The sequence below is a fragment of the Lepisma saccharinum genome, chromosome 21, assembly GCF_977018435.1.
Source record: "Lepisma saccharinum chromosome 21, izLepSacc3.1, whole genome shotgun sequence".
Classification (NCBI taxonomy): domain Eukaryota; kingdom Metazoa; phylum Arthropoda; class Insecta; order Zygentoma; family Lepismatidae; genus Lepisma; species Lepisma saccharinum.
Genome location: NC_139249.1, coordinates 37,132,629 through 37,145,764, shown reverse-complemented (window position 1 = coordinate 37,145,764; position 13,136 = coordinate 37,132,629). Strand labels below are relative to the sequence as shown.

Here is a 13,136-nt window from a genome sequence, read left to right as displayed (position 1 = left end):
ACTGTATGTAAGAGATACAGTGCGTCCGATAAATCGGACACTGTGCACTACGATCACTTCCGTGTGTCCAATAAATCGGACACTGTGCACAATGATCACTTTCATGTTTTGTCTATAAATAGCTGTCCCAAGGAAAAAGTATTGCTGTGCAAAATATGTAACCAAAAGAAAATAAAACACTTAAGATCAGTCATATGCAGTGGCAGATATTGGGTTCCAAAACCGGGGGGCAGGGGGGCAAGGTGCCAAATGTAGGGGGGCAAAGACAGTATATTTCCCTTTGCAGATTAGGTTTATCATAGTTCAGGTGCACAAGTGACGAAAAATGGGGGGGCTACTGCCCCCCCTAATCGTCGCCACTAGTCATGTGTATGTTTGCATAAATACATACACATATTTCGAAGAAACAATACAAATGGAAACATTTGCAATAGAAATCAACAAATATACACAAAATTATTATTGTTACAGTATAGAACACATTGGTCCGATATCAGATTGTATCTGTGCACAACTGGAAATCTATCATGTAACCACTACTAGAGCTTTTTTGCCCAGTTCTTGAACCCAAAATGGACCAACTTTCCTCTAATGAACTGTTTTGCGTAGTGTCTCCCGTAGTAAGGAATCATACTCTCGTCGATGGAAAGTATTTCGTCCACACCTCCATGCTGTTCGAAAGATGAGGAAGAAAAGTTTCTCGAAATATGGCCGTATCTTGTACAGACGATCGGACTCATCTATTTGTGAATTGTTATTCAAATTAATATTATGCAGAATAGTCTCAAACCGATCACAAGGAATGATTACAGAAAGTATCGAAGGAGTATATTTTTCTTTTGACCAAACATACGTCTGTTTGAATATTTTGCATAACCTGACAACAAGAGACCACCAAGAACAAGAAGAAGTTATTCTTTCGTCAAATCAAGATCAATATTTTTTTGCGAAGCATACAATTTAGATTGATTTGTTATAAGATTTAGCATGTCCTTATCAAAAAATAAATTATAAAAGTCTAATGGTGATTCACAGTTCCGTGCTGCTTCAGATGGTTCATTAGGGCAGCACTCAGTTTGTAATTAGATTGAAGGTAGACTTTCTTCCACAAGGGTCTTGATTTTGTCTGAAGACGTATTTTTTTTTGATGCACCAGTGTTATGTGTAGTGGTAGATGTAGACGCTACATTACTGGATGAACCTTCACAACCAACACAACTTCATATTTTAGTTTGCACCTCACAAACACTCATTAGCGTATTTCGCCAAAAATTGTTTAGTTTGACCGCATGCTCATCATCAGATTTATCACTGTCTTCGTCTGTATCCTTGCCATCCACTGGTGGTGTAACATAAATGAGTTGTTCCTCCTCCTCCTCCTCCATATCTTCATTCTCCATAGTAGTCAAAATTTGATCACACACACACACACTAAAGCACAAACACGCACACTAAATCACAAACCCCTACACATTCACAAACTAATGCATAAACACGCACACATTCACACACTAATGCATAAACACGCACACATACATGCATATATACATACACACACTAATGCACACACACACATAAACATGCACACATACACACACTAATGCACAAACACACACACACACATACATACACATATATATACTGACAATGTGTAAACATCAAAGGTATCGAAAATTTTACAGGAAATGGAAAATCTGCATAATGTGCTCAATGAGCACAGAGTCCGATATATCGGACACTATATTTTCTCTCGCAATAGCAGCTCAGGGATAAAACTAATGTACAAATTAGTGTTACATGTTTGATTACTAATGTCTCTTACGCATATTTGTCAAAACACATCTCGGATGAATGTCAACTACTACATATGAATTGAAATTAGCTTTCCCGTTACGCAGAAACGTAGTACAGCTCACTCTCCATGTTTCACTCCCTTACAATTTGGCGGAAAATTTACAATGTTGCCAAACCCGTGGGGTGACATATGCATGACAGAGGTACCAAAGAACTAGATTTGATAAATATAACCAATTAAAGTGAAACAGTGTTACAGAAAATGCAAATATGTCAGTGTCCGATTAATCGGACACCATGCATTAATGGGTTAAGGGGAGGTGGGGGAACAAAATGTTTTTTCCCGAAATTTTGGAATTTTGAAAGTTAGCCCCCTCCCCCCGCCACATATACGCCGAATTTGCATAAATTTCATATAGTCTGAATCTCTGGTTCATTCCGCGTACAATGGTATATCACTCATCTCTCTAGGGCAATTAGTCTCAGATCTACACTCATTTAATTGAAACTCTGCATTTTGCTCAAGATCGGTTCGGGACCGAGAGGCTTACTAGTGAAAATGGCCTTGGGACTCAATAGGTTAATCAATCACTCTAGAGGGGGGGGGTTAGGAACAAGTGGGAGGGCTCTCCCCCCTCTCTCTCTCTCTTCACTCTTATCTCATTTAGTGGTAACTTTAAAAATAATCAAGTATTTTATTTTAAACTTACTGCGTATGACAAAATTCCGTAATCCTTCCCTAGCTTGTGAATTGAAATAATTTTCCAAATTCACTATTTTGCAGTTTGAATTCAAATCATAGAGAATACAGAAATTAAATCAATTTCATAGGAGATAATATTAGTACTTAACAAAACCATACCTGGATCTGTATGAGTTTATTATTTCTATTTGCAAAAACATCAATTTAGTTTAGTTTGTAATTGTCAGGGAAAAATGTAAATTTTGTCCTGGAAAACCTGGAAAAGTCAGGGAATTTCATTTCTGCTTGTTTGTAGCCACCCTGTCTGTGGTTGACCACTTGCATTATATAGTCTTTAGTGAGAGTATGGGGTAACTTTACTTTAAAACATGGCCCTTACTATACCTATACAGGAAAGTTTCTTATAAAATATTTTTACATTCATGTATATACGACAAGTTTATTTCAATTTAAAGAAGTAATTTTTCCTTCCAACATTTTACTGTAGAATTAATCACTGTTCTGGGATACTTCAGACTCCGGGAAGCATTGGGATCGTAAAGAAACTAGATTTTTTTTTTTAAGATTTTTATTTTGTATAATGCTCCTCCTTTGTTTTCATTTCATGACAAAATATGGTAGGTCTGGTACCTTACGCCTTCCAAATTAATACTTCAGTTGGTAATCTCAAGATTTCATGTTTCTGTCAAAAACTAAATATCTGTCTTTGTGTGTGAGTTTGTGCAATAGATTTAGAATATTTATGGAAATATTTTATTTCATTTTTTTTTTTCAGATTGCAGATCAGGAGCCGTGGATGATTCGACCAACAAAGAAGGTGGCTTTTTTGCCAGAAAAACTCCTGCACTTTTTGTACAGCAATTGCATTCATCCCCGTCCAATGGACATAACAACCGAATTCAGTGACAGCGAGGTGTTTCTTGTGGATGGCGATGCTTTACTTCTCGATGCATGGAGTGATGGGAACTTCAACCGCGACCATGGAGGGCAAATGCTTCATTTCATTTATCTGTGCGAGAGGAAACTGCAGCTGTTCGTGAGAAGGGGTGGAGTGTTCCATCTGGTCTTCTTCCAAGTGTGGGAGAAAGTATGGGAAAACAATCCCTCAATAATGCTCGCCAGGACTGTCCTAATGCTGCACTTCAAACATAACACACCCTATAAAGTATACACATTCGAAGGTATTTGGAGCAAGGAATTCACAACTCACATTGAACACTTTAAACCTACGTTTTTGTTAACGAAGTTTGGAGCTCATGGCCTGAATCTTTCCGGAGTCGAACCTGTGCTCCAGGAAAATCTTATTTGTGTGACGGTGCTTTGTGGTCTCAATTGTGTTGATTTAAGCTACTTGTGGCCAGGTGTGTCGATCTTGAGGGGTCACCACGTGTCTATTCAGAGAAACGAGTTTGTTAGGAAATATACTGGGAAGATCAGAAATGTTTGTCTAAATGTGACCTTACATCATAAGCACCAAGACAACTTCATGAATAGTGTAGTGGTTAGTGACAGTGTGACAGAGATCCCACGCTTTTATAAATTGCTCAGTGTACAAGGAGTGAGACAAAGTGTAGCTGTGTTAAGTGTAGTTTTGCATCTGCAGAAAATGGAAGAACACCAATGGAATGTGAATGTGGATTTATCACAGTCTTTTATAGCGTATTGCTCCATACTAGAGAGTTTTCCTTTGAAGTTGCGTGGACTCAAACCTCCTTGCGTGGATATACCTGAGCATGTTACAAACTTTGTGCATGAAATTCAGCTTCTGATGAAGCAAGTTCTTCTGTGTCTTGATGAGCACAAGTTTTTTTCCAAAGATATGATGAAGGTGGTTGCAGATTTATGGCATGGAGCGTTTTTCGTATCCTTTCTGTGCCTTCTAGATTCTAACTTAAAGGAAGAACAGGAGTCGATTTTGGAAAATGAAAGCAGGGCGTTGTACGAAAAGATGATCAGTGATGTAGAAAGACTATTGAGTAGAGATCTGGACAAATCTTCTTTTCTTTCAAATAGAATTTTCACTTCCGAAATAAGTACAGAGTCAAACCAATTGAGCAAGAGTCCAAAGAAATGTGAACAGACGGCACCAGCTTCATACAAAGCATTCATAGATAAAACACTGAAGGTTATTCCAGCAGATGCTGGGAACAATGAAAACTCACATTCCGAGAACTGTGTTTCATGTACTCAAGCAGAGGGAACTGCAGGAAACTTTTTATTGCCGTGCAGCAGTCCTCTCTATGAGGAGTTTGGGAAAGACTTTTTGCAGTCAGATTACTTAGTCAGCCTACCGCACACAGATCCAAAAGTGTTAGAAATGGTGACACGAGATTCAGACTTTTTAGAACTGTATCATTGGCATTCAAACCACTCGATAATAGATGAATTAGAAAGTGTAAAAGACTCCTCTTTCACAGTCCGGGGCTGTGTCGATGATTGGGAAAGACGTCGGCGCGAGAAGGTCCATGCTCTTCATTCCAGATTCATGTACCAGTACGGTGTGAACCTTGGAGCAAAACCATTGGTACAAAAACCTATTGTTTGTTGTGAGGAAAAGTCAAGAAAAAAGCAAAAGCCTCAAAAACAAAGCAAGAAAGCATTGGAGATTATACAAAAATGCAATCAAGAAAGAAAACAGGAACTTGACAAGAAAGAATCTGAGAAAATAAGCAGTGCTGAATTGACTGTGCTTCGCTTAATAAGTTCCAACCGTGAAACTGAAGCTCTTTTGTATCTGGATAATGTTTTGAAGACTCTCAAGTCTGAAAGTTGCATCAAAAAACTTCTGTTGAGAAAGGCTGCAATATACTCTTCTCTGTGGAGCAAGGAATGCGAAAGGCATTCAGAGTTAGCAAAAAGAGACATGAAAATTGCAGAGTCATTTTTCCTTACTGTGAAATTATTGTTGAACGACTACAGGGCCTCACTTAGTTCTGATGAGGAGAAAGTAGTGGCTGGCTACCTGTACAAAATGGGATTCAAAGACCTGGTGAAAGCTTTTTCCCTGAAAGGCAGAGCAAAAGACGAAGCTAAGGTCTCCTTCCAGATGACACCGATTCGCTTTCAGCTGGAGTACTTGGGCCACGCATTAGATCGGGATGTGAGAACAGACCCCGACTCTCGAGTCACTGAATTCATACCAGACACATGGCAGAGGGAGCTTTTTGATGTGGTTGACAAGCAGCAATCTGCTCTTATTGTCGCCCCCACATCCTCTGGAAAAACCTACGCTTCGTACTACTGCATGGAGAAGGTATTGAGAAGCAGCAATGATGGTGTTGTTGTTTATGTCTCTCCAACAAAGGCTCTGGTGAATCAGGTTGCTGCAACAGTGTGTGCTCGCTTCAGCACAAAGACTATGCCTCCTGGAAAGACAGTGTATGGAGTCTTTACGAGAGACTACAGGACGAACACCCTCAACTGTCAAATTCTTGTAACAGTCCCACAGTGCCTTGAGATCCTGCTGACATCTCCTCACCAGTATGAGTGGGTGAAGCGATTACGTTATGTCATATTTGATGAGGTTCACTGCCTAGGTGGTTACTCTGAGGATGGTGCAGTATGGGAACGGATAATAACCATGATTAAGTGCCCTTTTTTAGCTCTCTCGGCTACTATCCGTAATCCGGAAGTGTTGCATTCGTGGTTGCAAGATGCAGAGACTTTCAAGGAAAAACGAGACAAACTAGATGGTTGTAGTAGACCACACTCCGAATACATGGTGAAGCTGGTTGTTCATAGAGAGAGGCATGCAGATTTAACTAAATATTTGTACTCAACAAGGAAATACATCAATGAGACAGGCAAGAATGAAGTTGAAAGGGTGTACAAACATTTGCACCCATATTCATTGCTGAATGACATCGTTCTTCAGAATCACCAAGGAATACCTGATCATATGTCTCTTTCTTCTAAAGAAACCGCAGAACTCTTTGATGTCATGAGACAAGTTTGGCCAGAAAATGAACAGCTATTGACTTTGCATCCAGAGAATTATTTTTCAGGGTATACAGGTTTCTTGAAAAGAAGGGATGTTAAGCTGTATGAGAAATGTTTGAAGGAGCTGCTTTATGAGTGGGCAAAAAATCACAATGACAAATTTGTAGAAGTTGTTTCAAATCTTGGTTCAGGCTTAAACATTGGAATTCATCAATTTGGTGAATTGTGTGGGGATTTCTATGTTTGTGATGAAATTGTAGAATTTGTTGAAAAACTGAAGGCGGATAAAATGCTTCCTGCCCTGATATTTTCATACAACAGAGAACTGTGTGAAGAAATGGCTTGTATTGTGACTGACAACTACGAAACAAAGGAGGTGGATCTCATGGAGCAAGAGAAGAAGTACAGAGAAGATCAAAAGAGAGAGAAACTGAAGAAAAAGCAACAGAAACAAGAAGAGAGAGATGCAAAATATGAACCGAGGCCGTTGCTTCCTCTGCAACTTAATAACAGGACGAAGCCGAAAAGGTCAGTGCTCTCCATAAATCTTCTGGATGAAAACATTTTGAATTCTTGCACTTTGAGGGGAGTTGGTGCAGTAGACAAAGATGATCTCAAATTCATAGAGAATAGGTTGACACTGAGGAAAAAGGTACTTCGCAAAGGCAAATTCGTAACTGAAATGGTTCACGATGATGCTCACGATTCTTTCATTGCACAACTAAAGCGAGGTATTGCGTATCACCACAGTGGACTGGGTGCTAAGAGAAGAGTCTCCGTTGAGATGTTGTTCAGAATGAAGTTCTTAAACGTGGTGTGTGCCACAGGAACCTTAGCTTTAGGTGTCCACATGCCCTGCAAAACAGTAGTCATAGCAGCAGACAGCCCTTTCCTCAACTCCCTGGAGTACCATCAGATGTCCGGAAGGGCTGGAAGAAGAGGCTTTGATTTAGAAGGAAATGTCATCTTCTATGGGGTCCCGCAGAGGAAGATGCAGAGATTGCTGACAGCTCATCTTCCAAAACTGGTGGGTAATTTCCCACTCACTGTGTCTTGCGTTTTGAATCTGATGCTTCTTGCGAGTAAAGCATCAGAGGGAGGCAAGGAGTCTAAGGTGGCGAAATCAGATGCTCTATCAAGGTGAGTCATTTGTTTTTCCTCATACCAGGGTTAACAGTACTTATATATATTTTAAGCCCAAACTTTAGTTCCTGAAATACATAGAGTATATCTTGGACATCGCATATCTATACGTAGTAGTCACCTTGAATGGGCACATTTATTTTCTAGAGAAAGAGGAACATTAAATACATGTAACACAATTGTTACAATGACTAATGTATTTGAACTGGAGTAAGTATGAGTTTGTTAATCATTTGAAAGTACTTTAGAGTGAATTTTTACAGGCATCTGCTCGTACTTGTAGACAAGTGGGTAAATTTCCATATTGCCTCAGAATAAGTAAATGTGTGAGTGGAAATCAATAAATAATGCCTGAATCACATGAGGCAAGATTTCCTGCTGGATTTTCAAGTTGGTCTAGTTGTGTGAAACTTGCCCACCTGCTAGTTTTCGCCTTACACGATACTCATTACCATACTTGTTGGTATACTTACCGTATTTGCCCGAATATAAGCTGCACCCTAAAATTTGAAGGAGCGAAAAGAAAAAAAGATGATACCCGAATATAAGCCGAGGGAAGAAAAGAAAATACCGGCAACAATTTACCGGCAGATTCAGGGAAATATAATTAGGTAGGTACATATTTTATTTTATCATAAATACAGTATCATTATTGAAAAATTAAGGTTACAATTGTGTGCTATACCTACTTCAAAAGTAGCTTTCTGGTAACTACCGGCACAGTACTTATTAGGCAACAAATTTTGCCTATTCACCGCTGTCACTATTGTCACTACTGACTTCACTTCCAGTAACCACTTCATCACACTCGCTGCTTTCCTCTCACAATACGTTGTCTTCGCTACCATCCAGTGCATTCGACAGACGGCATCTTTTGAAACCTTTGATGATGATATCTGATGATATTGTTGACCATGAAGTTAGAATCCATTGGCACAAAAGTGTAACTGACGGCTTCCTATTTTACCAGATGGCGTGAGGGCATGATCGCCTTCCAGAAACCATTCTGAATACTGTTTACGTAAATGATCGTTGAACAGCTTGTTCACCACGACATCAAGCACTTACAATTTTGAAGTCATGCCGCCAGGTATGACGACGAGGTCTGTCTTCTGTACAGCAAGTTTGGTTTTCACTTCTGGCGTGAGATGACCCTTAAAAGCATCCAAAACTAACATGGCTTTCTTGGCAAGTAGAGCTCCAGGTCTGCAGTTGCAAACGACACACAGTCAGTCAGTCAGTCATCAGTTCTGTGCTCATCCAGCTTTTTTCCTGGCAACTAATCACTAAGCCCTTAGGAAAGTTTTCTTTGGGCAAAGTTTTCCGTTTCAGAATAACATAGTGGGGTACAGCAGCGACGTTCTTAGATTTCTGCCGGTGACCTTGACTGTGCACGCTGCAAAGGGAGTTTCTAGCGAGCATGTGACTGGCTGATGACGATGGCTGATGTGCGGAATGTAAACACTGCGCCAGTGCACCCACATACGAACAGACTTTGAAGCTGGAGTTTCGAAGTTTAATCACACCACACACCAGATAAAAAATGTGAAAATATTTTTTTACATGAACGAACATAACTGAACAAAACAACTTTTCTTCAAAATGTATATAATATACAAATTAAAATTTATACACATTTGCACACACGCGTTCATTGTTAACACAATACAATTAAGTGTTTTATGCATCTGAAAGGTATTCCACACCTGACATTTCGTTGTCACTTCCACTGCTATTCATATCACTGTCACTGCTGTTACCGGTGTCACTATCTCCAACGTTAATAACAAAGTTCTCAATAACATCCTCTATAATTCCCTCCTGTTCAATATATTGCTTTTCTATTGTCTCCACGTGTTGACAAACGTTTTCCCACTTTTCTATCCCAAGGTCACCCTCTGGTCACACAAATTCATTACAGCATCCAGTTTAAAGGTTGTATTGTTACCGGCTACCCATTGTTTAATATCGGCCCAAATGAGTTCTATTAAATTTATTTCTGGTGAATAAGGCGGTAATCTGAGAACAGTATGTCTTGGAGATTATCTATTACATATTCTTTACGCTGTGGCTTATGAGCTTTAATAAGACTGTAAAGTTCGACCTTCAACATTTTGTCATGAAATGGCACATTATTAGCTGTTAGCCAGGTTTGCATAACACTTTTATTGCTAGCACTCGTAGGAGCTTTGTTTAACTGCATGTTGTGGTATGGGGCGTTATCAATAACTAAAACTGATTTTGGTGGCAAATTTGGAATTAACTTTTCAGTTAACCACTTTTTGTAATTTGCAGCATTCATCTCATGGTGGTAATCGCCAGTCGTTCTGTTGGATTAAAAATCACCAGGCACAAACCCAGCATGACTGCCAGCATGAATAATAATCAGTCTTTGTCCTTTCGAAATGGGAGCCAACAATCCTGAAGTGTTACCATCACTCCAGTTTTTAGGTCTTGTGTGTGTGCTGTGGATATAGGTTTCGTCCTCATATATGATTGGTCTGCCTGCCCTCCTATATTTCTGTATTACACGTAAATATGACACACGCATTGATCTAATATCATGCTTTTCCACTAATATCGATCTGTTTTTACTGTTTTTCCTCCACTTATATCCCATATCTCGTAATATAACTTTTAAACTTGCACTACCTCCTCTAAACTGTATGTTGTCTTGCAGTTTTCAGAGCAGTTTCTTCCGTCGTATGACACATTTCTCGAAATCATCAATATCGGTGATTCATTTCGGTACACGGTGCACTTTCCCAGGCATTCAAAAAGATTTGCCTTGTTCCTCACACTGTTTCCCTTCTTTAATGATGTTTCTTAATGTTATCACAGGCACCCCAGTTGCTGTTGCCACTCTCTCTTGTACCTTTTTCAATGGTATTAACAAACCTCCAGAAGCCGCTTCACGTTTTGCAAAGGAATGTACATTATTTACAACTTCGCGAGATTGACTGTGAAGCATTTTTGACCCAAGTTTGGAGTTAATGGGTGGCATTTTGTTTGCCCAGAAACTTACATCTACTCACACACACACTTTCTGTACGACAAATAAACAGTATTATTTGCAATGTTACACACAAGCCTAACACCTCGTGGCTAGAAGGCAGATACGACACAATGCAATGTTTCCGAGCGACTACGTGTTTAAGTGTTACTGCACATGCCTGTCCAGTCTAAGCCTGCCGACTGTCTCTCACGCGATATAGCAGCTAAGGCCACCGGCAGTAATCGAACATCGCTGTTGTAGCTTTCCGTAACGGCCAACATCACAGTTATTCTCAATTTCTCATTGCCGGTTGTTCTTAATATGATACTTTTTGCCCCTTTCTCGTCTACTGTCATATTGCTAGGCATGTCGAAAAATACGGGCATTTCATCAGCATTGCCTATTTGTTGTAATGGGTATGAGTGACCCTGTTGGATTTGGATGATGTACCGTTGGAAATTCATCAATTTGTCTTCAAAATCTGCTGGCATTTTCTGTGCTAATGAGGTTCTTTGCTGAAGAGCAAGACCATTCCTTCGCATAAACCGACTGCACCAACTGATATCGCATTGAATTCTCTCCGCGAAATGTTTAAGGTCCTAGAAATTTCAAAGGCCTTCAGCTGGATTACTTTCCGTGAAATAGGCATCCCATATTTTCTCTTCTCTTGTACATAGGAAAGAACTCTACCTTCAAGTTCCGAATATTTGCCATGTTTTGGTGCCCTGAAAGATCTTCTCGTTGAAAGTGCATTTTTCAGTTTTGGCTCAGCAGCAACCCAACATTGCACATTGGATTCGTCAAGTCCATATTTCCTGCCGGCCTCTCTGTTGCTTGTGGCTTTAGCGTAACGAACAACTGCAAGTTTGAAACTAGCATCGTAACTATGCGTTATTCCCAGGCTTGATGATTCTTTCTTCTCCACACGATCATTCATATTGGCGACAAACCTGTAGATCCACTTCAGAAATGAATACCTGTATAAACTTAGAGAAGAACAAACACAGTCTTAATAAAATCAAAGAGTACGTTATCAAGAATGCTGACAGTTTTTACAATGCCCAGTTAAAAACAACAATGTTATTGTTGGATAACATTATGGTATCTACAATGTTAGTACAATGCTATTGTTGCATTATCTTTATTTCAAAATGAGAAATCAGCACATTTTTAACAGCATATGATTTGACGAAATGTCGTAATTCTTTTAAGGTCGCGATTATAAGACACATCCTCATTTTTCACAATTGAAATTTGGATAAAATGTGCGGCTTGTATTCGGGCCAATACGGTATGTTTCCACAAGGTATTGTGCAGAAAAGCTAAAACGATTGGCGAGCCACTTAAGGAAGAATGTCATATTAGAATATCTCCTGCTGTTATTATTTAAAATTAAAATAAATGCATGGGCTAGAAATGAGTATTCAAAGTACAACAAGCTTTTCAATGAACTTAGAAATGTATATTCATTAGAGCCGAGCCGATACCAGCGGTATCGATTGGAATTCATTTACCGATACTTTCCTGGCATTTTGATCTTTCATGGACTCCGCAAAAATGCCATGGGACAATTTCGGAGAGTCTAATTATCCTTAAAATTATGCAAAATTTCAAGTTTCTTTTTATTTTGCACCAGTTTTATGTGAAAGAAAGTGAATTGTTTTGACAATATAACATGTATATTCTGGTGTAATTTTTGAATATTTTAAATGAAAATCTTGGTAAATTGGTCCGTGTACTAATTCAAGTGGAATACATACACACAAATGCTAATCAATACAGATTTTGGGGAACTATTAATTATTAAAATTTTCGAGTATCTGTATCAGTGGGAATCGGTAAGAGTATCAGCATCGGTTCAAAGTGGTATCGGCTCAGCTCTAATATTTATACATGAGATTCACAGAATTCATTCACCAAAAAAAAAAGAAATTGTTCAACTAAATATGTTTAACATTTAATACATTGGTAATAATAAGAATTTTCATTCTGTACAAATCTCATCGCTTTGGTTAAATTCCAAAATATTAATGAAGAATGGATCTCATCTGTTACTTTTTCTACCTCTCAGATTATTTTCACATGACCAAACTTACGCTCTAGTTGTCAAAACTTGTCTATCAGCCATAATTTCCAGTCAGGTAGGCAGTCCAGTGCCTACTGAGGAATTCCTACAGGAATACCAGTTCGATAATTTTCATAGATAGCCATCCGAACATTTTTCCCCCAAACTGGGTAAAGCACCCCCCCCCCTCCTTCAAAGCTAGGATTTTACATTTTGAGCACTAGTGGGCCAAGATTTCATATCTTGCCCTTCAGTCCTAAAAACTCATGTGTTACCATTTCTTATTAGTATTTTTTTTTACAAATCATAATATGTATATAATTCATATTTTGGGAAATGAGAGATGCGGTAGTAATAAATACAGAGAAGTTTGGTACTCACGATTTCCACAAAGCTGGTTTTAGTTCTATTAATTTTGGTGGCTACCGCCACCATCCTCGTTAGCCAGCAAATTTAATACAACAAACTAAAAACAGCTTCGCGGAAATCGTGAGTAT

The 13,136-nt window shown here is 39.0% G+C and overlaps 1 protein-coding gene across 1 annotated transcript in view; it reads left to right on the top strand.

Annotated features, from left to right (window-relative positions):
* Window positions 1-13,136, top strand: part of LOC146004388 (putative ATP-dependent RNA helicase DDX60) — a 72,446-nt gene that overhangs the window by 33,719 nt on the left and 25,591 nt on the right. Inside the window, exon 4 of the mRNA XM_083143196.1 lies at window positions 3,273-7,576. Coding sequence (XP_082999322.1) covers window positions 3,273-7,576 — 4,304 coding nt within the window. The remainder of the gene's footprint in view (window positions 1-3,272; window positions 7,577-13,136) is intronic.